At 40.1% G+C, this 26,431-nt stretch overlaps 1 protein-coding gene across 1 annotated transcript in view; it reads left to right on the forward strand.

Moving 5' to 3' along the window:
- bsnb (bassoon (presynaptic cytomatrix protein) b) overlaps positions 1-26,431 on the forward strand; it is a 73,452-nt gene that overhangs the window by 9,884 nt on the left and 37,137 nt on the right. Inside the window, exon 3 of the mRNA XM_059328893.1 lies at positions 18,162-19,118. Within this exon, the coding sequence (XP_059184876.1) occupies positions 18,162-19,118 (957 nt within the window). The remainder of the gene's footprint in view (positions 1-18,161; positions 19,119-26,431) is intronic.

The raw sequence follows: 26,431 nt of genomic DNA on the forward strand, positions 1-26,431 counted from the left end.
TATCATTCAAAACATATTGCCATCTGGGCAATGGCAAAGGAGTCCATCGCCTTTTTTGAGCAGGTTTTCCCACAAAACTTGCATATTAGTACTAATTTTGTTGCAACATTGGTATGAGTGCATCATTGTTTCCCCAGTTACATATATAAGGTACATGTAGGTACATTTATAAACATATATTCGTCATGTATATTGAATGTCTGGCACAGTACACAGTTTGCTGTTTAAGTATCATAGTTTACACTAATAAATGTATTATTATTCGTTTGCTTCCTCCCAGCTGTATAACACCTCTAACTATTCATAGCATTCATAGCATTTGGTGGTGAGAAAATGAAAAAAAGGTGACATCAGAGCATGCCTTTTATACGTAGCGACTTCATTAAACAAATCAGCAGAAACACAGTGCTCATTTCAAAATGTTGATGGTTATTCAGGTGCTTCATTTTGGTTTCATTTGTTCCCCGGTAATTATTTCCCATTGACATTTGTGAGTAATGCCGCTGATGACTATTGTTGTCGAGTTGGCTGCTGCTGGATTGCACCAACTGAAATCTGAGCGAGGAATGAATGTGAATGTGAATTAGTTGCTAGCTCTGTCCATTGTTCGACTTGATTGATAAATGATAAATGGGGTGCACTTACATAGCGCTACGCTCATTCACCCATTCATACTGGTGGCCGAGGCTACCAGGGCACACTGGTGCCACCTGCCACCATTGGAAATCCATTCACACACCGATGAACGCAGGATCGGGAGCAATTTAGGGTTCAGTATCTAGTTCAAGGATACTTCGACATGTAGGCTGCCATGGTCAGGGATCAAACCACAGCCGCACCATTGCCGACTGATGAAGTGTTTAATCTGCTGGGCTCATGAGCTTTCATCCCCAAAGACCTGGTTATCACACAGCTCAGTAACATATTGGTCACCTCCTCTTAACCATAATGAATCGCACGCTGGTATGTTGACCAAATGCTGCGTTCTTTTTTAGCTTCACTAGAGAGCATCCAAATCGTGCCCAGAGCCTCTCCCAAACAAAGCTTTTTATAACACCGCTGAACAAGCAGCACAACACATCTCCCCATCATTCACAATCATTCATATGCATCTAAACAGTCATCACTGCTAACAGGTAGCTGAGGAAGCCTATTGCCTTCATCCTAAAATAAATCACTTGCCTAATTTGAATTAGTCTATGCTTCGCTGTTACTGTGAGTCAAGTGTGGCTGTGTCATCTGTCATAAAGTTTCACATCAACTCCAGTGAGTCATGTTGCAAATTGCTGCCAAGATGCAATGTCAGTTAAGCTGGCCTACAGGCTATCAGAGCAACTGTAGGCTGAATAAAAACTGGGATTCAGGGAGTAAATGTTTCGTTTATGAACCGTGGATGCGTGCATGTAAATACATATTAACTAATGTGTGTGTTTGTAAGCTTTACGCTCACATGAGTGCATGCTTGTGTGAATAAAAGGGGAGACCGTGCAGAAGTTTGGAAGAGGAAGCCGTGGGAGATGGAGGGACTGGAGAGGAATGCGTGGACCAAAGTGGAGACAGACAGTAAAGAATAGATCATGGCAGGGAGTGAAGGAGAGCATGGCAGTAAAGAGAACGGGCGGAGGTGGATGTTATGGGTATTTTTCAGCTCAGCCTTGGTGAGCTTGTCAGATGCTGACAAGGAGAGAGACTCTGAGGGAAGCGCTCAGCCTTTTGGAGACCTGAAGATTTACCCCCATAACCTACTTAGCATGGATTGGGCTTTTGCCTCACTGCAGGAGATCTGACACAGCCTTATCACACATCAGTGAAATTGATGATGGCCACGTTGCTGCCAATCAAGGTGATGATAACGCTGAAGATGACGGTGACTGGGATTAAGATAAGAGTGACGGTGAGGACAGAAGCAAGGATAGCCATGCTAAGGAAGTTTAAGTGACAATATAACTGTTGTCAAACTGGTGATCGTGGGCAAGTTATGAGGCAAAGGGCCCCTGGGCACAGACATGCAAAATGCCCCAACCACCTCTCTTATATAGGAGCAAGATACACAGACTTTGTGTGGTGGTTTTGCCTCCTTTCTATTCATTGTTGATTCCTTACACATTTGTGGTAATTTGGGGCCTTTTAAGTCATTTTGTATCTTTTTTTTTTTTTTGGAGTGACTTATGTCTCTTTGTGTAGGTTTTGTGTCTGTCTTGGTATTTTTTTTGTCTCTGTAGTTGTTTTGTGTCTCATTGAGGTGATTTTGGGCTTTTTTTTTGATAATTCGGTGTTTCTTTGTGGTTGTTTTGGGTAAGGCTGTCCAGTAGAAGAAATGTATACTTTCATACAATCCTAGTACAAAAAAACAATACTCAATACGTCTTTCAATACCACTGCAAAAAGAAACGACAAACAGGATACTTTTAAAAAAAATCAATGACCTGCATTGCTTCCTTAGTGAAAAGATATTGAAGTATTTGTACTTTTGTCAGCTATAGTTTTGCATCTCTTTGTGGTATGTGTCTCTTGACATTTTGCAGGTGAAGAGACCAAGGACTCAAAGTGTCAGGGTCCCTGGCCCTCTATCCGTTCAGTAATCCATCTGTGCTTGTAATAAAGCGCAGACAGCCTTTCAGGATTCTCAAGGACTGTACTTGTTTTCATTTGTACATCCGGTGTTTTGATGTTAAAAATCACCTGTGACATTTTCTGCTAAAACAGTGTCTCATTTCATCCAGTTCCAGGATTGTCTCTTGATTACAACACAGACTCAGTCCGTGTTTCCGCTTTGTCAGAGATGCATTTCTGTTTACAAATAGTTTAGAGACACTGATTGAACTGTCCCGGATTATAGGGATAATATGAGCAAAATCTGTTATTGAAGAGGATTTCCCTTCAAATTACAGAAAGATGGCAGTGCTGATTAAAGTGTTGATAACCGAGGGCGATTCCATATTTGGATATTTTAGATTATGCTTATTCACCACAAAGTCCCAAATGGTATCTCCAGCTTGACTTCAAAAGTATAAATTAGAGCATTTTTTTTTAACATTTAGCAAGAAGCCGCCTTATCAGTTGAATTCAGCCTCGGTTCACGTAGGTTTGTCTGAAGAATGATAACAGTTGGTGAAATACAAGTCGGAGCTGTGTAAAACAACCTGGTGATGGGAATGCAATTTAGAGAGATGTAAACAGCAGGAAACAAATGGTGTTATATGCCACAGTTTGTTACAGGGCTGTCAATCAAACCGAGACAACAAGGTTTATTCAGAAATGTGGGCTGAGAACGTGCAGGCAATCACACACGTGAGCTTTGTGCGTATGTGTGCGCATGACATATCGCTGTAATTGTTATGAGGGCGGTGTTTAATTAAAAATGTGATGAAAGAGGGAAGGGGAGAGGCAGAAAGAGTCAGAGACAGTCATAGAAGGACTCGGAGAACAACAGAGAAAGAGAGCTCAGAGAGATCGTGAAAGTACCACAGACTGTTCTCCCACCATCATACAGGGGAACATCTGCTTTATAATTGGTCCACTTTCTATTTATAGATCATACCCTCCTTCTGTCTGCAGCGAGGGCCTGGTCCTGAGAAGCCACAGCTGAAAGAAAGAGAGAGAGAGAGAGCAGTGTGAGAGCAGAGGGGAGACAGAACAGGAGAGAAAAGCATTATCATAAATGAACCATAACAGTCAGTGTTCATGCTAACGCTACATTGACTCTGCTCCAAGCGTCGCAGTACAAAAATACAAAATATAGAGATAAATCAAAAAAGTAATTCTGGGCCACTTTTGAAACAGGAAAACAAAACCTTTTCCTTATGCAGTGTGGTGTGCTTCTCCACGATGAAGGCATCAGCTTTGCCAAAACACTCTGGAGATGGATTTTGAAACACCCCTTTGTCATGAAATGATGACTTTTTAATACTTTTGTTTGAAGAATGCCTTGGAACTGCTTCTTTTTTTCTTTTAACCAACAATCCCACATGCTGAGGAACAGTTTTAACAAATGCTCCCACACAAAAGACTCTGCAGAGGCACTCTTTATTTCTCCTCCTCCCCGATCAAACTGTGTCAGGTAGATGGCCACGGTGGGGCAAATATAGAGAATCAGCAACAACATCCTGGCCAGTGCAGGAATGTCACTAAGTACTTACTAAGTACACTAACTTTATACTTTTTTTTGTACTCCACTACATTTAGCTCCCAGCTTTCGTTACTTTTCAGGTCAAGATTTAACATAAAACATGATTAATTAAAAGTGATTAGACTTTTTTTTTTTTTAATTATACAGTCATGGAAAAAAATATTAGACCATTGTTTTCTTCAGTTTCTTGTTCATTTTAATGTCTGGTACATCTAATGGTACATTTCTTTGGACAAATATAATGATTACAACAAAAATAGCTCATAAGAGTTTAATTTAAGAGCTGACATCTAGCCATTTTCCATGGTTTTCTTAATAATAACCAAAATCATTATCAAGAAAACCATGGAAAATGGCTAGTGAACAAGAAACTGAAGAAAACAAGGGTGTTTTTTTTCCATGACTGTTTGTCATAACAGTATATTAAGTAGTTAAAATGAGCCTTACTCTGAGAAAATTAAATTACGTAAATTGATCAATTAGAATAATCCAATAATATATTTCGAATATATAAAACAATCTGAGTGGCTCCATTCTGCATAATGCGTACTTGTACTTTTGATACTTTAAGTACATTTTGATGCTGATACCTCAGTACTTTTACTAAGAAAGTTTTGAATGCAGCATTTTACTTGCAGTGGAGTAATTTCACAGTGTTGTATTAATACTTTTACTTCAGTAAGGCATCTGAATACTTTTTCCACCACTGATCCTGGCGCATTGCATTCTGAATCATGATTGCCATGACTGAGGATGCACATCTTTGTTTACATTCATTCATTTCAACCACAAGCACACAGCTGCAACAAACACAAATCAATACACAAAAAAACCTGCACAGAAACATCTAACGGTTGTAACTGTGCTCGCTTTGCACACTGACAGCATGTTTGTATGCACACAGAACCTTTATGTCATAACAGAGTCGGAGGGTTAGCCTCCATACTAACACCATTGATAATTACACCACGCCAGTACAGTCATAACTTTTTATGCAGTTAATTGGCAAACTGTTTGGCATGTTAGAAAACAGCGATTATATCAAGTCTTTTTGGGTTAATATAAGCTGAAGGTCTAATGTTAGCTTGCTGTCTCCAGAGTGGTACAATGTTGGACTAACATGCAGTACAGGCCAAAAGTTTGGACACACCTTCTCATTCAATGCGTTTTTCTTTATTTTCATGACTATTTACATTGTAGATTCTCACTGAAGGCATCAAAATGTCAATGTTCCATGTTCCATATGTGTTCTATGAATGAACACATATGGAATTATGTACTTAACAAAAAAAGTGTGAAATAACTGAAAACATGTCTTGTATTTTAGATTCCTCAAAGTAGCCACCCTTTGCTTACTAGAATATAAGACATGTTTTCAGTTATTTCACACTTTTTTGTGAAGTACATAATTCCACATGTGTTCATTAATAGTTTTGATGAATTTACAATGTCAATAGTCATGAAAATAAAGGAAACGCATTGAATGAGAAGGTGTGTCCAAACTTTTGGCCTGTACTGTATGATAGGTGGCCAGAGACACGACTCCAAATAAACATTCATGTTGCTCTGTGACGTGTTAATGGGCAACAACATTCACAACAACTTTAAAATGTGATGTGATGCCAATGTTCTGCTGGCCCCGGCTGTTCAAGGTGCAGCTTTACGGTTGTTCTTTATGGGTAAATTGAAAACTTGTAGTGTAGTCCATAAATAGTTTTTCAGCAGATCTCTTTTATTATTTCGTATTTCGCTGTGACTAGCAGCTACTATGAGTCACTCTGTTGGTCAGTCAGTCGGATGTTTCATCCCTCTCCTCCCTGCACATGTACAGCTGTGTGACACAGACTTATAGTAAGACACCTCTAAGTTTCTCACATCGAGACAAAGGGTGCTTTAGCTGACTTGGACTTTAACGTTGCCAGGCTCTAATCCCGAGGCCCAAAATTGATTTTCTCAAGCTGCTACAGTTACAGCAACCTGGGAGAGCAAACTGTCCATAGTGTCATGAGTAAACATTGTTATTTTTTTTCAAAGTGTTCTTCAAGACAACTTTGTAGGTTGTGAGTGTCTCAGGTACATTATTGATCTTAGTTTGAACTTCTAAACTTTTAAAGAGTTTATTGTTTACTTCAGCGTGAGAGCTCCTTGAGTTACTTTATCGTATGCATATTGTTTATATAAGTGGGCATATTAGAACAACATTATCCATTGTCAAGTGGAAAAATAAAAATAAATTCAAACTAAAATGATCATGCGGTCATATCATTGAAGGATAAGTCCATTATACCTCGAGGGAGCTAGAGCCTGGTTCCTAATCCCCTCAAATTAATTCAAATATTTAGCATCAGACATTTCTAATCCCCCTCTAACTTTGCATTATGTGGCACAACCGATTTAATGGCATTCAGATGTGGCAAAGTGGAGAACAATAAAATAGTTAAATGGATCTCTCACTTGTATTGTCTTGGGCTTCACATGTGTTGAAGGACGGGTGATATAGTGTGTGTATGTGAGAATCAGGATGTGATGCTTGAGATTTTGCCCGAACAAAAAGTTGAAATGTTTCATATTTGTAAATGCAATCCTAGTTCAGGGCCTCGAGAGGAATCGTTTCAATTTCTTTGGGGTCGAGGTGTCCGTCTTTTGCCAAATGTTTCCTGGAAGATGTCGGGAAATTTAATGAGTGAAAAAATATATTCAGAGTGGAAGTTTAATCATTTTGTTTTTTGAGACCAACTGCTAATCATCAAAGGCAGACATTTTAGCTGTTTAATTATTTGTGAAGACAAAGTGAGCCGTGGTTTAATTCTTGGTGTCCTACCAAGACAGTAGCCAACCAGCCTGGGTGTCATTTGCTGAGTTAGCAACTGAGGCTGTGCCACTTCAGAACAAATCAAAGCTGTTCCCTCTTTGACACATATGACACAGTATGTACGGTACATATTCATATATAAACATTAGGTCATCTTTATATGAATACAATGAATATGTTAGAGTTTTAGATTACATTGAATTACCTGAACAGTGACTTCTTAAGTGACACCTGATGTTTTGGAAATTAAATATATGTTGACAGTCAGCTTAAAGTCCCAGTGAAACAGAGTTTTGGGCGTCTTTATCTTCTGTACTGTGACATAGGTCATTTTTTTTTTTTAAATAATTCAATTAATAAATAATCTATTTGAAATAACCACATGGTCAAGTCTATTTTTTCTTCTAGTCCATACTCTATGTTAGCAAAACAGCACCTCTACACTGCAAAAAAAGAAAAGTTGGGTGAACTCAAAATTTCAAGGCAACAAACTTCGATAAAATTTTAAGTTGGACAATTAAACTAAATATTTTAAGTTTTGTTTTTGAGTTTGCTCAACTCTGAATTTCTCTGGCACGATTGTAATGAAATGTCAGCTAATGTTGTGACCACAATTTTGAGTTAGCATTGATACGCTAATGACTACTCTTGTAGCTGTACAAGCAGCGCCGCTAGCATCAGTTAGCTGCTAGCTTCAGTCAGCTGCTAGCTTTCGCTAGTGACCGGATTTCACAACAAAGAAATAAGAGTTAGCAGAATATTGTCACTTGTTGTGAACCCCAACCTAAAGATATAAGTAACAACAACTCACAAACTTGTTTTTGAGCAGACAACTGGCTTGGTTTGTTGTGCTAACTTACATTATTGCCCTAAATGTCAGTAATTTATATTTCCAAGTTTTATCAACTTAAATCACTGTTTTAGGCCAAAAAATAGAAGTTGGCTTTTTTTGCTGTGTATGCTACGCTCCCAGTCCAAATAGCTCAGTCAAATGACTTAAATATAATATAATGCTGTTTGGACGCTGTTTTTTTTTTTTTTTTAAGAAATTTTTTGGCCATTTTATAGCTTTTTTGGTAGTAGAGAGATTTTCAGAGTGAAGGGGGGAGACATGCAGGAAAGGGCTCCAAGCCTAACGAGGACTAAGCCTCTGTGGTATGTGCTCTACCAGGTGTGCCACCGGAGACCCCCCAGGATGCTGTTTTCTTTTCTACATTGAGATAGAAAATATATAACATAAACAATTTTATCATGTTTGGCTATAAATAATGTCATATCGCTTAGCCCTACTGTGACATATTTCCCAGTGAAAAGGAATATTTGAGCGGTGTACAGTTACAAAGGGGTTTTAAATTAAAATCCTTTGCATTTGATTGGACTGCTAAAAAGTGGGCAAGCTTAGAGTTCAGCGTGATACAGAGCTGCAGAGGACTGTTCGACAGACACCTCCCTCACATGTTGTAAGATCAGGAGGAGGGTGAAGGGGAGATGAATAAATTAGCCCCTCAGCCACATTTTTTTTGTTTTGGACACATATCTCTTCCTGTCGCTCTCCATATCACTCCGTTAGCTGCAGTTTAATATGACCAGTGTGGTTAGCTAGTCACCTTTGGTCTCCCGTGATTGGATGTGATTACATCGGATGAGTCATTAAACATTTGAAACCATTTTACAGGAAGAGAAAAGAAAGGGATGTTGATGTAAAATATCCTGATACAGATTTTTACATATATTTTTCATAACAAGAGATACATTAATTAACATAGGGACACAGAATAAAAACTTGGTAGGCCTAAGTGTATTTTTCCTTTTACCTGATCTCAAAAAATATGGGTCCCTTAAGTTTTTTAAACATCTCTAATTCTTTTCTACTGTATATCCTGAGGCAGAAAACATCTCATTGAACATGTACAGTATGTTCCTAAATCACAGTCTGAGAAAAATGTCAGTGTTTTGGTGGAGGCGTTTCACACAGAGCACCAGGCTGTAATCACTGACTGGGGCTTTAAGTGGACAAACTTGGTCAGGAATCCAGCTGAGACACTGCATGCTGAATTTTGCATACATACCAAAATATTTTGCAATGAGAACTGCCAGAGACTAAATCTGGGACACTGGTTTGATTATTACCCTGTAACTTGCTGCATTTAAACTCCGAACTTGCCGAAGTTCCGAACTGCTCTGCAGCAGGGAATAATAGAAACCATCTCAGCTTTTCAACCTGTTTGAATTTAAGTGGTACACCAGTTTTTGTTTAGTCCACTTCCCGAACATTGCTACTGTAGTACAATAAGAAGGAACAAACATATTGAAAGCTCACTTTGCGCAACGTTGTGATAATACAGTGATTTGTTATTTCATATGTAACCCACAAGTTAACCAAACGGTATGTGGCAAACAATATTTGTGTATTAGCACAGCAGCATCACTATTACACGTTGTGAGACATATTGAATGATTTGTTTGTGTAAGTGCTTCAGGCAGAAAAAGTGATTTTTTTTTTGCACAAAGCATTCTTGCATTCTTAGTTATTTCAAATCAGACATTTTTATTTCTTAACTCTTTTTTTGCCTGCTGAATTTAAATAAAATCTATTATATATTTTCTGTATTTTTAATCCGATCATAAAAATCCTATAAAATGTCTAAATAAAAGCAGAATCTAATAGAATCTGATACGAAACAACCTTTACCTTTAATACTACTCTTGTATAGCTTATGAATGAAAGTTTTTTTAATTTTTATAATCAAGATTGGCACCACTAAGGCACGGTCATGTCTAGGACATGCAAGTTTAGGAAAATGTCTTAATTGCGATTAAAAAAATAAAAAAAAAAAAGATATTGCAGTTGCGATATGACTTACGGTATTGGAGGTCATGGTGTGATTTATTTTTGAAGATTTGCACAAAACAAATTTTTCTTTTCTTGAGTATTGACAAACACGGTCGCGCATGAAGTTGGAATAAAATATACATATGATTATATATGATTTATTCATATAGACAGATAAAGTATATTGTGTCTGAAAAAACAAAATTATTACAACTTTATGGGCGACCGTGTATATAGACACACATTACCTTTGACAAATATTGCACTTTCTGTGATTTGGATATTGTACATGCCCATATTGCTTTGAAAATAAATGTCAATTAATTGTGTAGTTCTACTTATGTCAGTGTTTATAATTTGCGGCGACATGTATTTCTATTTAGTTGTCTATCATCTAATAGTAGCTACACTGTACAGTAATGAATTCCAGTAAACAACAGCACAAATTGCAGCTTTAAACATTCCAGCTGAGAAAAGTCTGTCCCAGTCTCAACAAAAACTGAATATTAAAAGCTTCTCAAAGGCAGCAGCATATCTTCTGCAGGGATACAGTAAAGTATTTCTTTGCATCACTCTGCTCAGGTGTTCTGTACATTGTGCCCGTCTCCTGTACCATATATCAAGATATAATATTCCACACTAGCTCTCTGCACTACTTTCAAGCGTCCTCAGTAACACCGTGGCTCCCCACTGTGCCTGACACTGCACCAGCACTCCAAACAGCATGAATAGAAATTTAACAGAGACTTTCTCTCAACCACTCATAATTTCTACTTGTCTTATTTACTTCTGTTGAGCACTGTTCCCTGCCTGACCATGTCAAGGAGTAAAACTGATGTGTTTTATTGAGATTGTACTTGTGTAGTTGTTTGTAGCACTGACTGGGTGAGCAGAGGCAGAAAGAGACAAACTGACAGGCAGTGGGAGAGAGAGAGGGGGAGAGAGAAAGAGCGAGGCACTGGGAGGAATTTCAATGTCTCTTGGCCCAATTTGCAAGGAATTGATAAACCGCTGCATTCTAAGCATCCTGATCCCCAAACTGCAGTGCTTAGCTGCTGTACGCGCTGCATGGTGATACCGCATTGTGATCTCTGAGGCAGAGCTTCCTCCTTTGTCTGCGTTCTTGTTTGGTTGAAGTTTGTTTCTGTCTCAGAGCGTGTTCTTTACCCAGCTTTCCTAGGGAATGATGGAGTGCATGATGTCTCACTCCTGTCAACAAACGCAAACTGGAGAAGAAAAAGTGGGTAACTCTGTGCACCTCTGTGATTTATGCAGTGTTAGATCCTCTAACATGTGTGTGTGTGTGTGTGTGTGTGTGTGTGTGTGTGTGTGTAGCAAAATAACTCTTCCACCTGTCACCTCAGCTGTCATTTTTGTTTTCTTCTACTCTTCACACTTGCAGTACTTTTAGGATCATTCTGTGGTCACAGGGATGTTGCTCAGGTCAGTGCACTCTGCAGTGAGCATCCCGGGGCTTAAACAGTGACGTGACATTAACGAGACTTAACCGGGCGGACACAACGCGACAGACTGACATCATGTACAGATCATGTTAATGTGTCATCATGTTGATCCATGACACTAACTAGCTTAACATTTTGTAACAATAGCTTTATAAGATATTTTTTTAATTACTAAAACTACTAAGAAACCAACACCAGATTAGGGTTGGCAACTCCCAGAAAAATAAATAAGGGACACCTCATTGGCAGGGCCGGGCAACCTGATTGCCTTCATCTATCCTGGTGTGATGACATTTTTTAGCCCTTTTTTTGTGAGTGAAATTATTTGTTAACGATTTGACCCAAACCTGAATTGAATTAGATGCATATTTTTGTGTGACATGAATACATGGAAACCAAATTATTATCCAGCAATTCACTTTTATACAAAATAACAATTAGGCCCTGTTCTTCAAAGATGTACTGGAGTTTGCTGATAACAATTTGATTTACTCCTTTTGTCGGCTTTTAAAATGGAGCATGTATATAATTGAATGGCCATTTTGGAAGATTATGGCCTTCCATAACTCCAAATTAGTTCAGTAAAATGGCATGAAATTAATGTCATGAACACATGGGGACCTGGTCCCCATGCAGTGGAGTTTGCTGATAACAATTTGATGTACTCCTTTTATTGGAGCAGCATGAATACAATTGAAAGGCTATTTTGGAGTCTTGCAGCTGACAAACGGGCTACCGTAAAGTGCAATGTACTTGCGCACTAAAATTTAAAGTGCAGATGGCTTGACTGCAGTAATGGAAGCATGTTGTTTCAGATCAGTCCACCATGGGCTATGGGCTTTACTGACTATTTTTTTGACTGTCACAATAATACAGGACAAAGTGCGTCCCTTTTCCCCTCGATACGGGATGGATGCTTTTGTTTCTAAATACGGGACGATTCCATTTTTGAAAGGGACGGTTGGCAACCCTACGCCAGATCCATGCCGTGTCCCTAAGTTACAGCTAGCTGGCTAACCTTAGCTTAGCTTAGGTTATAGTTGCTAGCTCGATTTGCTTTTGACTAGAAAAAATAACAATTTTTAGTAACACACCTTCTGTTATATATATTTTTTGTTGGTTAAAATCAACACTGTCATCATACATGAATTAGTATCATGTCACATTTGCTGGTGAAGGAATTTGGCAAGCTAGCCCACTAATTAGCCACTCAGATAGTATTTGACTAGCAATAATGTTAGCAACCAAGCAAGCTGAGGAAAAAAGGCAATTAAAAAAAGGCAAGCTAGGCAAGCTTTTTCCAATATCAAGAGCTTCCTAGGTGTTGGATTTTGTGTTGTGGTGGGTGCTGGCTATCAGACTCCATTTCTAAGCTTAATGCTGTTTGATGTGTGTAACAGTTATTAGAGGTCCCCTCTCAATACACTACACAGTGTGTACATGATGGACTGCTAATAAATGTGTCCCATAGATCTTGGGAGCTCACGCGCGACACTGGACTTGGGTTCTCAGCAACACACCCGCCAAGTGTGAAGTCGATCGGATGAATGGGTGTCGAGAAAATCGAAGGACAAACAGACGGAGACAGAGTCCTTCCATTCTAGTTAGATAATCTCCAAAATTCTTGCAAAAATAAAACTAATCTTTAGTTTGAGCCCTAGTCGACATGATAAAGAGTTTAAGATCTCAGCCAAATCAGCATAAAATAATAATAATAAATAAAATCAGCATGTAAATACGTGTGTGCCTGTGTATGTGTGTGTGTGTGTTGCCAGGATGCTTTGCTCTCATTATTTGATCCATATCCAAGTCTCTGTGGGCCCTTGCTGCTAAAAGGTTCTATTTTTGGCAGCAAGACGTTGTTCTTCATGAAGCCACGTTGCTTGAGCATCCTGTTGGCAGATGCTGAGTTCTCGCAGAACCGTGGGCTCCGGTCCCGGCTTCTGACCTTTGACGTTTATCATACCATTGCACGCACAGACGCACGCGCGCGCACACACACACACACACACACACACACACACACACACATTTAGCACGCTAAAGGTAGGAACAGGATCCATGTATGAAAGCAAAGCCGGATCAGATTCATCAAAAATGTATACTTGAGATGGAGATGGAGATGGAGAGAGTTAGAGGGAGTGGTGTGATTCAAGAGATGCAGATAAGAAGGAAAAATAAAGATGGGTGAAGGAGAACAAGATGGAGGGCTGCAACAGAGAGCTGATAGAGAAGGAGGGCAGGAGACAGTGTGTAGTGTGCAGTGCGCTTGTTTTCTGCTGATACAGATCAGATTTCATAAAGATCCACATGATTGCCTCATAACAAGGGGGACGCAGAGAGGAATGAGATGGAGAGATGAGGCGGAGGCAGGCAGAGACACGATGAAATTGATAAATAGCTGCTTGCCCTCCCCACAGTTGCTTTCTTTGTTTTCCTGTTTGTTTTTTTCCCACAATGGGCTTAATATGATTATCCTAACTGTAATTTGGAAGTGGGAAAAAAATCAAGGACATTAATAACGGTGGAAAGAGTTCCCACGAGTGATTTTCTGATTGTCCAGTGTTGCATGTTATTGTGTTGCTCCGGTGTTGGTTATTTTTTCCCTGTTCACATTACTATGAGTGTCCCGAGGGTTCACCGCTGTTCCCGGCTTCTCAGCTCCTGATTGACAGTGAAAACCATGACCTCATCACTCCTCACTGAGGACTGGATGTGGGCCAGACACAGGGCTGAGATGCTGCTGAGCCTGCGACTTACTCTGTCTGTTCTGACTCTGTCTGAATGACTGACTGAGAAGGCAGGTCAAGTGGTTTACCAAACATTTTTAAGCAGCGAGCAGTGCACTTTTGAATGAAAAGTTGTAGTACAGATCAGGCTGGGACAGTACCATGGCAATGTAGAGTGACTGCCTGGAGGGAGACCAGGGCCAGCTGGACCAGTCTGTTTGATAGGACAAGTGGCCTTTTGCACAAGTTTTGTCCTCTCTTAGGCTGTAAAGTCCACACTAAATGGTACAATTAAACTTGGTAGCTTGTTGCTAAAACTGTGTTTGGTTGCACTTCAGGGCTACTCATGTGTAAAGTCCACAAAAAAGCGAAATATTGTTGCAGAAAATGACATTTCCACTTCCACTGTGGAAACAGTGAAAAATACTATTCTTGATGCAGCGTTTATTCTACAATTCTACAATGTCATTTAGCAGACGCTTTTATCCAAAGCGACGTACAAATGAGAGTAATACAACACAAACAAGCATGAAGTCAAGAAACATAGCAAGAGTAAGGAGTGCTTTATAGGTCGCAAGAGCGGTCAGTGCGATATTTGTCGTAGTCGTCAGTGTAGATCAAGAGTGAAGGTGTTCAGTAAAGAGTTGGTCTTCAGTCTCTTCTTAAAGATTAAGAAGGACTCAGCAGAACCGATGGAGTTTGGAAGTTCGTTCCACCACCGGGGCACTACAGAGGAGAAGAGTCTGGTTTGAGATGCAGAGGCCTTCATCGGTGGAGGAGCCAGACGTCTTTCACTCAAGGAGCGTTATTGCCATATTGACAAATTGAGCATTCATCCACTGATCTGGTTTGGCTTTATGAGACCATTACTGTACTGCAGACTACACCAGTGTGCTCCGCTGCACCTGTAGCCACACCCAGTGATAATATCAGGTCATTCTGAACAAGTACATTTGCTATATCACTTTAATCTTCAAGGACTTTAACTTTTGGAAATCAGTGAAATTAGTGCAGTTCTATGAACTATGCCAAAGTGGCAGTTCAGTGTGATTATCAAGTGATGGAAAAATTAGGTGTTATCATCTCAGGTTAAGTATCTGTGTAAGCAGAGTTTCTTCTTTAACTAAAAGTCAAAACACAGCAGTGAGTCAGCGTTTGGAAATATGTGGAGCATTACTACACTTTAGGTTCAGTGACTCATACCAGTGTGGCTTAACTGTGAAATGACAACTACCGTGCTAGCTCGTATGAAACGTGTTAACAGACAATATATGGAACAAGGCTCTAGGCATGCAGTAACCTTTTGCAATTCAAACCTCATAAAGAAGTAAAACAACATTTACAAGTTATTGCATTTGCATGATTAATATATAATAAGCATAGAATCACAAACACTAGAGACGAGAAAATCCAGGGAACCTTTACAGTAATCTTTAAGATTTTCATTTAAGACTTAAAGTCACTATCTGCCACCATATAAGATGACACTATAGTGACTGAGGCTATGCCCTTGCATTTACAGTATAAGGCTGACCCACGGCCTGAGTGTCTGTGGTGACTGTGGGAAAAATCATAAGCGAAGAACACCCATCAGCGGTTGGTACGCCAGAGACGACCTAACACAACAGATTGCTCTTCAACTCATCTGTGTGTGAAGTGGTAAACTGTTTTTTCTGGTTTGTGCTTGCACCCAGAGTAAACAGTTCCTACTGCCAAACAAACAAAGCAAAGAGTGATGACTACAGACAGAAACACAAGTGAGATCCAAAACCACACCACTTATCGCCAAAGGTGCAGCCAAAGAGACAAAACATAGATCTTTGGGATTATAAATTTAAGTAAAATTGTGTTTGTATTTAATTCAAGTATTTAATTGTACTTCATAGCCAATCGTTTGAGCAAATCTAATAAATGGCAAAATTCAAGTCTTACAAGTGCACGAAAAAATCTCATTAGGATCACATTATGCACATAAACTGGAGGATTTTTCATAGTACCTCATACTCTGTGTGTGTGTGTGTGTGTGTGTGTGTGTGTGTGTGTGTGTGTGCACTTTTTGTGTTGTTTATGAGCTTGTTTGTGAATCAATCTGCCGTGGCCACAGGCTTGCAGAGACATTTGATTCCACAGCAGAAGTGAAGAGATCTTCCTGCATTTTCAGTCTTCGCTTCGGCAGCTCCCAGAGTCCTAAAACCCCTCAGCAGAAGCCCAACCAACATCTTTATGAATCCACCTTTACAGGCTAAAAGGGAATTTTTACCCAAAGCTATAAAGAAAAAATAAAAGCCGGCGGCCAGGCCTCCCACACCCCTCCCTTTGTGCCTGAGACCTCCAACCCTCACACAACCTTTCTCTGACTGCATTCATAATGCATTAAGGCATTATGTAATGACCACGAATCCAAGACAGCTACAATAGTGTGGCAGCTGTCAAAGCACCAGGATGCCAATTACCACGTATGGCCATGTGCCATCACCAGGGCCTCTTTCTGACTTTCACCTTCTTATGCGCCAATATGGAGCAAGAAGATAGGAGAAGCAAAAAAAAAACATAAAGGAAATGACAACAGCAGGAGGAACTAGAGGAGAATGGTGTGAGGATTTTAATGAGAGAGGAAACATGTTGTGCAATAAAAGGGAATGTAAGAGAAAGCGAAGAGGGAAGAGACACAGAAAAGATGTGAGGGAAGATACTAAATCAGGGCCAAACATGATTTATTGAAGAGTCCAGAGTTCACCCCGTCTGTCACATTTATTTCCAAAGCATTTGTTTATGGGTAAATGATGTTTACCAATAAATGTTCATGTGGAAGCACGGGGACGCTGAAATCCTCTTTCAATGAGATATTTTACATCATTCACAATTATTCTTTCATTCAATCATTTTCCATACACACAGTATTTCCTATTCAGAGCAGGCTGGAGGCTGTCCCAGCATGCATTGGATGAGGGGAAGGGAAGGCAGCCAGTCCGTCACATAAACAGAACAACACACTCATGTCGACATTCACACCCATAGGCAGTTTACAGTTTTTAGTTCATGTTACTTGGATCTCTTTGGACAGTGGAAAAAAAGTGGAGCATCCACTAAAAAACCCAGGGGAATGCAGCGAGGAGATGCAAACAACCGAGTTACAGTATCTTTTTGAAAGACATCTTGACTTATTTCAATAATTCACCTATTTTTCACATCATCTACAATAGATCTGTCAGTTAAACATTTTTTTAAAAGGAACAGTTTGACATTTTGGGAATTATTTGCTCCCTTACTGAGAGTTAGATTAGAAGATTGATACAATTCTTGTGTCTGTACATATGAAGCTACAGACAGCAGGGGGTTAGCTTAGCTCAGCGTAGCCTGGCTTGGTCCAAAAGTAATAAAAACTGCCTGCCAGCACCTCTGAAGCTCACTGATAAACACATTCTATTTAATTTGTTTAACCTCTTTAACGCCACGCGGGTTGTCTGTCTGTCCGGCCGTCTCTCTGTCTGTCTGTAGTCCATCCTTCCCATTCTCTTGAACACGTTATCTCAGGATCACCTTGGAGGAACTTCTTCAAATTTGGCACAAACATCCGTTTACACTGACAATTATTAGATTTTGGGGGTCAAGGTCACTGTAACCTCAAACAATAGAAAATTGGATTGGACGATGTACAGCTTTGCTAAGTATATTGACAGTAAAGGTGATATTCAACAGTTTCCAGAACGGAAGTGCTCGTCATGCAATCACTGAAAATGCTATTCTTGCATAATATTTTGATACCAACTCACAGCATGAATTTTTTATGATGTTCCTCAATGTCCGAATGCCTGAATGTGGTATTTTGCAGGATTTTTTTTTTTGTCAAACAAAAAAACTTCGAGACATAATAGAACATATAATGGCCTTCATATACTCACATGATAATGTTCTAAACCTTTATACACTCGTAACCAAACATATTGTTTATTACAGATCTGCATCTCAAATTAGTCTCTAGGTTTACACCACTTCTATGTGGCATCTACTGCTATCTCCCTCTTTTGGGGCCCCTCTTAAGACCCCCTAAAAAAGATAAAAGGAGGGAGGGCGGAGCATTTCTTTGTCCTAGTACTCTGTCCAATGACTAAAGTTGAATCTCATCTAATTTCTATATTAATTGTTTAAAGTTATGATGCTGTAGCTTATAGTCATTGTTTTTTTTCTTTCACAGGTTCAGGAGTGGCTGTGTCTGAACTGTCAGATGCAGAGAGCATTGGGGATGGACATGGACACACCGCGCTCCAAGAGTCAGCAACAGATACACTCTCCTTCTCATCCAGCCAAACCAGAACTTGCTTCGACTCAGCCTGCACCCCAGACGCAGCCTCCTCCGCAGACACAGCATCCTCCGCAGACGCAGCATCCTCCGCATCCTGCGCAGACGCAGCATCCTCCGCAGACGCAGCATCCTCCGCAGACGCAGCATCCTCCGCAGACGCAGCATCCGCCGCAGATGCAGCATCCTCCGCAGACGCAGCATCCTCCGCAGATGCAGCATCCTCCTCAGTCGCAGCCTCCAGCACAGACCCATCCAGCACCGGGTCCCACCAAACAGACTGGTCCAGCTGGCTTAGGTCAGCCTCAAGTAAGGCTCCCTCCAGGGGCTGTCAGTCTCCCTGGCATGGCCAAGGCCCCGTCTCAGCCTGATCTGTCTCGCAACTCTCCCGCACACCAACCCCAGCACCCCCGCCAGGACCAGACTCGCAGTGCGGGGAGCTCCCCTTCGCGGCAGCCCCCACCTCCAGAGCAGACTTTTGGGAAGTTGTTTGGCTTTGGTGCTTCTCTTCTAAACCAAGCCAGCACTCTCATATCTGAGACTACTCAACCCCAACAACAGCCCCCCAAAACAGCCCCCAAACCAGGAGGACCTCCTGGTCCAGGGCCTGGGGTGGGTAAACCCTCAGGACCTCAGCCTGCTCAACAGGGGCCCCGAGCCCCTGCGCCTCAGCAACAACAACAACAGCACGCTCCCCCGGACACCTCTAAACCCAAAGCTTGTTGTCCTCTCTGCAAGACAAACCTCAACATAGGCAACACAGCTGAACAACCCAACTTCAACACCTGCACTCAGTGCCACCAACAAGTGTGCAACATGTGTGGATTCAATCCCACTCCACACCTTGTCGAGGTAAGAGTTTGATTTGATTTGTTTGGCTTTAAGCTGCGTGTAACAAAGTATCAACTGGCCTGCGACGGCTTCCAGACCATGGATTCTCCAAATGATTCATTGACGTGTTTGTGTGAAAAATGCTGTGTCACAGTGCAGTTGAATGGGTTGTGTTGTTATCCGTTTGTGACCTCCTGGTCTTGGAGTGTGCAATTTGCAGAGGACTCTTGTGTGCATGGATCAAGTATTTGGCTTCAGGTGCTGTCGATTGGCCAGCAATTGGCTGTGTTTGCTTCATAAGCCCCTTTATGTGTGTCTGTGCTGCTTCTCATTGTATCTTTTAAGAATTGCCTATTATTGTTGTTGTGGTAAACGGAGAGGCATCAACAAATTATTTTAAGATAGTACATGCAAAAAATTGTACAAACGAGCATTTCTGTAGAAAATTGCTCGATACTTAACTATTCAAGCTGCAGGTTCTCTATGCAGCTTCTACACACTATGCTTTATGTAAGCCTGAGAGCTTCTTCTCCTCTCTCCGTGTTTCTCAGTCAGTACCTGCTCTGTTCTGCTCTGTCAGGGCCTTTCATGTAGTTAGCAGAGTGAAGTCCAGGCTATGACTCACCTCATCAGTGTGCACTCCACCCCAGAGTGTGTACTCTACCCTGGAGCTGCACAGAAATATATGACCCATCTACAGAAAACGGAGCCTTATCAAGTTCAATTTAATGGATAATCTTAGTATTGATTCGTCACATCTAAGGGCCTGCTGTGGGTGTATTCCTCTCTGAAGTGCCCCCCTGGTCCTCTGTCATGGTGGGAATCTAGTTGGTTAAGAGCAGAGACTTGCAGTGGCTTCCAGAGCCAGGCAATAACAGAGTTTAATTATGCAAATCAAGTCCAATTGAATGATAGCAGTAATAACAGGCTTTCTGCAGAGCGCTGGCTTTTTATGGGCGAGCCTTGTCTTCCCAGGCATCTGGTTGTCACAGGCACTAGCACAGGCCATTCATGGATCGCTATGGAAACAGAGAGATAATTTGTTTGTCAGGCGTCCCTTTCATGCTCGGCTGCTAAGATGCTGAGAGTCCACAAAAACTTTCAGACTGCTGTGGCTCTGTTTTCATAAGAGACTCTGTTATTAGGTGTGCTGTGTTTCTGCTCGGCTGGCTGCAGCCTCAATCCAGCATTAGGTGCGTTCTTTCCAAACCTGTGAACAGTTTTTGTTGTCATTCCATGTGAGCTGGCAGGTTCGTCGCTCTGGAGTGGGTGAGAACCATTTGGACATGGTGTGAGGCTTTGTACTTTGAATCTAGGTTTCTCTGCTTGATTTCCACAGCCTGTTTAGCACATTATTCTTCCTCATCCTCTCCTAATCTCCAAACTTTTCTGCTTCTCTGTTTCCACTTTTTCTGCATCTTTTTCTTGCCTGTTGCAGGCAGAATCTTAATCACAGCTTCCTGTTTTCATGGTTGTGTGGATACAAACTTGTAAGTGCATCCTGTCTTCATGTTACCAGTTTGGTATGGTTTTTAATACATAAAAAGAGCCTGATTGATATGGGATTTTTGAGACTGATGCTGATACTGATTTTAGAGAGGGAAAATTCATCAATTAACAAATATGGTGGCTGATATAGTAAATTTTTTTGAGCTGGGATGAAAATAAACCTTTTTTTGGTGGATTGTGCATGCACCACGTTTTTACCACTCTGCAAAAGTACCCAGACAGCTACTTTCTCAAACTCAAAACCTTATTTAATAATATTTAACATTGTTATACATTATTATACAATATACAATGTTTTACATTGTCAGCCAATTTTATAAATGATAACTGAGAAAATAAAGAATAAATAGGAATAAAATAAATCGCTAAATAAAAACATATTTACTGTTGAGTTTCAGTCAATTGCTGACTAATTGAAAAAAAGGAAAACAAAAATGAATAGCTAACATGATTTCTAAATCACGCCAAGCAACATTTTCTGCATTATATATATTTTTTCATAACAGCACATCTCGGACAGCATATACACTGATACCGATATTCCTTTGATACGCTAATATCGGCCGATAATATCTGTCCATTGATAAATCTGTCAGGCTCTATATATGAGTATATGAAACTGTATGATAGACTACAAAACCTGAGTTCCTACTTGGATCTTAGCCAGGCCTGCTGTACAGGGTTATAAAAAACAACAACATCCAAAAACAAGTGATACTTAACACTTTAATAAAAAACAGTAACACAAAAACCATACATCAAAAATAGCAAATATGTATATTTAAAAACATTATATCAGATTAACGATCCCATATATCAAAAACATATCACCTTTATTCTTCCCTGCTCTGTCACTTTCAGCTCATGTCGATTTAAAAAACAGTTATGAATATAAACTTTTACTTTTGGAGTATTTACAGCAGCAGCCAGGATGGTGTGTGTGGGATCCATGAAAAAATTATCTCCAGTGCCCAGAAGGAACATGCCACCCTGTGCAAGAGTGTGGCTCATTTATGTGTTTTAATAGTGTTTCGGACACCGATGGACCAATAATAAATAATAACCGACCCGTCCCATGTGCTGCACACTAAGTTCCATCTGGGAGCAGGCTTAGTCCCACATTGTTGACTGAATATATTAAAAAACTCTTTTATCCCGACTTCAATACAAATTAAAAAAAAAAACTGTGGCAGATCAAACAACTGAGCTTTATTTTCACTTATTAATGGACGATTGACTATTTTCCAGTGGCAGCACTTTTTATAGGTTTCTTTTTTAATCTATTTTAGCATTAGTGTTTATTATTATGTCCTTGGATATGTTTCTTGTTTCCTGTAGCTGTCTTTTATGTATGAGGAATGTGTTTTATGGGTGCAGCATTGGCGACAGTGAATCATGAATAACAGAAATAAGAAATAAGCTTTATCAGGCTTTAGAATTTCTCTTTTCAAGAATGTAAACAATATCAAACTCCACCTTTATGCTTACTTGTTCCCAGGATCTTTTTTATAAGCAGAATATCTATTTTAAAACTGCTTTTCACTTAGATTATATGTCCCCATCTTTCTAAAGGTTGTTTTTTTCAGCTAGAAGAAGAAACAGTTTACAGTAAACAGAGTCCTCCTGCGCTGATGACAGCTCAGGAAATGGTTCCACTAATCGAAAGCGACAACACAAATGGGGGAAAAATGCAAATGAGCTGCTAAGTATGCGCCTAAGTAATTAAAGCTATTTAAAAAAAGAACAATAAATGGTTAAACTGAGTTTTGGAGAAGCTACTTTGAAAGCAGCGCTTTGCAAGCTACCACTGCACATGGATATTGAACTAATGGAAAGCTTATTGGTGGAGAAATCAAGTTTGATAAATTAAAGCTACTTAGAAAAGGTGGTTTAAAAAAAGATCAACATGACAATGTAGCTGTTATATGAAATTATATGAAAAATATGCAAAAAAGTTAAATGTCAGCTAAAAAACCTACTCAAATGTTCCCATTTGTTATCATGCCATACACAAATCCAATTTCCCTGCTTTTCATGGAAAATTGCAGGAATGTCAGCTTTGCTTTTGAAAATAATGTCCATCAGTCGGACACCTGGCTTCCAGAAACTGGACCCCAGGTGGAGGTGGTCTGTTGCACCAGACAGAATTAGCCTGCTCACATAGGGAGCTTCTAAAAATAGCACGCAGCAGCTGCTCTCAGTATTTGTTAATACATAGCAATAATTGATTGTCATGACTAATTATCACATAATATATTCAAGTTAAGTTTCAGAAATTCAGATGCAAAGGGAATTTGTTTACAGCAGATCAGCAATTGTAAAATAAAAAAATGATTAATGTCCTTTTATGGCCCAACACTGTTTGAAGTTTCAGTAGTTAACAACATAAAAATGGCCAAAAGATGCAAATATGACTAATGTTGAACTGCAGAATGTAGTTAAACTACTAGTTTAATTACATGTAGTTCACTTCTCACAACACTTTCTTACATGGTAGCTATAAAAAGTATTGAGGCCACCTTGGACTCTCTCAGGTTTTATTTATTTTTTACCACATTGAATGACATTGAATGAGTTATTTACAATGACAGAATAAAAAACTGCACTCTGAGAAAAAGGTGACAGCAAAAACAACAAGTGAAACCACATCTCTACAAATTGACCTAAATTAATTACAAAAATAAAATTCTGAAATACAGCATGTGAAGTATTCACCGCCTTTACTATGTCACACTTAAAGCATGACTTGTGATAGACACCCGGTAATTAAATTTTCTGTTACAGTACTTTGGGAGAGGGTTTTAAAAAAAGAGGAAAAAAAAGATCTGTGGCTTGAGAAAATCAGAAAAATGCTGCAAATATTCATGAAAATACATTTTCTGCCACCCCATGAGTGACACACTGCATAATTCATTCAGAGCAAATTAGGCTGAGCTGTATCATGTAAGAAAAAAAAAGAAAAGTCGGTCCCTTTTTAATCTGTGATGAGACGATGAATGCCAGCGTCTGTGCGAGAACGAGTGGAAGGAACGGAGGAGGAGAGGATGGAAAGAGGTGATAGATTGAGAAGGAGGAGGAGGAAGAGAGTGAGAATCAGAGATAATGAGTGAGAGGAAGCCAACTGTTTGTTGCAATATTTCACATCAATTAGTGCTAAAAGTCATGTGTGGCTCTGAGTAAATAAGATGTCCTTGTTTTGGGACTGTTTCCTCCCCCATTACGCTTCTCAAGGAGATTAAAACCAACCTTGTGTCACTGTCGTGTCTCCAGAGTGCGGTTGCAAATAGCACATATTAATGTTTTCACTGGAGTGTGTGCTGCTCAGTCTGATTTACAGCACGTTACATGTCAATCCTCATACCTGAATCCCTCTTTTCTTTCCTCTTGTATGGGTTACCGCAACTTTTTTCCCGACAGTAAACACAGGTGCAGGTGTGTTTGACACATTGCAGTGTGTTTCAGCTCCCAGCACTATAACGTTATTTCCCCCATATGCCCGAGCGTTTCATTCCCACGGTTGGGCAGGTGTACTGATCTGACTCGCTGTGTCTATTATTATGATATAGAAGCGTTCCCTGTGTTTATAATGAGACACAGGCCCTGAGTGGATCATTAGGGAAAGGACTGAATTTCTCACAGAACTGTGGAAGAAGTGTAGAGAAACAGAAAACATAGCTCATCAATAATTCAACGAGGGAGAACATCATAAATAGTTCATGCAGTGTGGAGCAGGGAGAGTGCTGTGTTTGATTCCTCATGTCACATAAGGTCAGTGTGTGTAGGCGCATGTGTGTGTGAGACGCATATGCTCAGGTGTATGTTGGTTTTACTGCAGGTGTCAGGTTGTCAGAGGAGTATGAGGAGCAGGTTGTATGCTTGCTGTATGAATATGATTTATTAGGGAATCAAATTTCATCCTTAAACTCACATAAAGTCTACTTACTCTCTATGAACATATATTTGGGCCCTCATTTCAAACACATTAAGTCTTCTGGAAACTCGGAGCGGTTTTATTCCAACATTTACTCTTGCCTCTTCAGCCTAAACACACATTTTAACGTCTAAATACAACTCTCTCTCATCCTGTAGAATATTAAGGTGAATCAGACAAACTTCAGTTTTATATTAGCGTGTCCTGGTGACGTGTGAGCAGAGTAAAGTTCAGCTGTGGCCTGTCCTGGCTCTGGGCCTTAGTCACAAATATTTGGCCTGCCAGCACAAAGAGCTGAAATAAGGCCAGTGGTTAGATAACATGTTTACACCAACATATTTACCTACAAATAATTTATTTTTTTACTTTTTATCTTGTACCTACCTGCTCATCATGTCACATTTACCAGCTACATTCATTGTGTATGATGAAACCATAGTTACCTGCTTATATACACACACACACACACACACACACACACACACACACACACAGGGGCTCTCACAGTCTCATTCTGTAATATGCTCAGCTGTGACAGCAATTACATTTAGAGACTGTGCACAAAGAGTAAACTGTGTGGTTAGCACACAATGAATAAGAAACCACAAACTGATTGTGTAGCATGAAATGTACCTCTTTAAAACTATGTTTAATTTACATGTCTTTGTATATAAAGTTGGACAATATGATGGTTCCCCAAAGTGAAGCCCGAACAGCGCCATGGTGGCTTGCTGCAGTTTAGGCCCGCCATATTAGCAGATGGTATATGAGCCAAACTAAGAGAGCAAAATACAAATTAAATACATCTTTCTCAAAGATGTTTTCTGTCATTTTAGATCATTCTTATCAAGCTGGTGTATGTGTTTTCATTTTTCTGTTAAGTTTGTATAAAACGTGGGCATATCGTGATGATTAACAGCTGTGATTGACTTGGGATTGGTTGGGTGGGTGTATGGGCGGGACCTTGACCACTGTCGTCCATCTTTATATACAGTGAATGGCACAAATGCAGCATTATATTGAATCAGTTGAAGAATCACTTACATCCAACATGCTGAGACCTACACACATGAAGACCAAACCTCGGAGAGCACAGGCCTCTGTCTAGGCTAATGGTGCATTCACACATTCCTCAGATGGTCCCAATTCCTGAATTGCGAGGTCATATTTATTTGTATTTTGTTGCTTAGAGTGTTTAAACAAGATCTTAAGAGCTGTTTCCGGTATTTTCATGACAATACAGAGCAAAGAAACGGACCAGTTGAGCCATGAAATAAGATCGGGGACACCATTTTCTGATTGTTCCAACAGCACATGAATGCAGCACAAACACCCTATCTTGCAATGTTAACGAAAGTGATAAATAATTAGTGTCGGCCTTGAGATTTGGATCCCCTCCAAAATTTAATGGATTCTTCCTTTGCCCATGCTACATCTTTTCACCAGGTTTTAAAGAAAATCAGGCCAGAAGTTTTTCTATAATCCTGCTGACAAACAGACAAACTGCATCGAAAGCACTGAAATTCCTTTAAGTATCTCCTGGTCATAGGTAATTAATGCAATTCTTGGTGGAAATTCTATCAGTTTCTATTTTTCCATTCAGAACAATAATTTGCTTGAGGCTGCAGTGTCCTTGAAGACACACACGGCGTACAGTGACCATATGTAGAACATGTAGTATTTGTGAATGTGTCGCAGCTCTGCAGGAACACAGAGTTGCCGTTCTCATGCAGAGACGCAGTATAGATGAACATGTCATTCTCATTCTCAAACATGCTGGAAGTGTTTTCTGAAGGTTGGCACCAGCCTGTGTCTCCCTCAGGAGTCCCATCCAAAGCCAGATGGCTGCCGGCTTCATGCATCCAAGCCTGCCATGCTCAGCCTGGCTGCTCCC

The sequence above is a fragment of the Centropristis striata genome, chromosome 3, assembly GCF_030273125.1.
Source record: "Centropristis striata isolate RG_2023a ecotype Rhode Island chromosome 3, C.striata_1.0, whole genome shotgun sequence".
NCBI lineage: Eukaryota > Metazoa > Chordata > Actinopteri > Perciformes > Serranidae > Centropristis > Centropristis striata.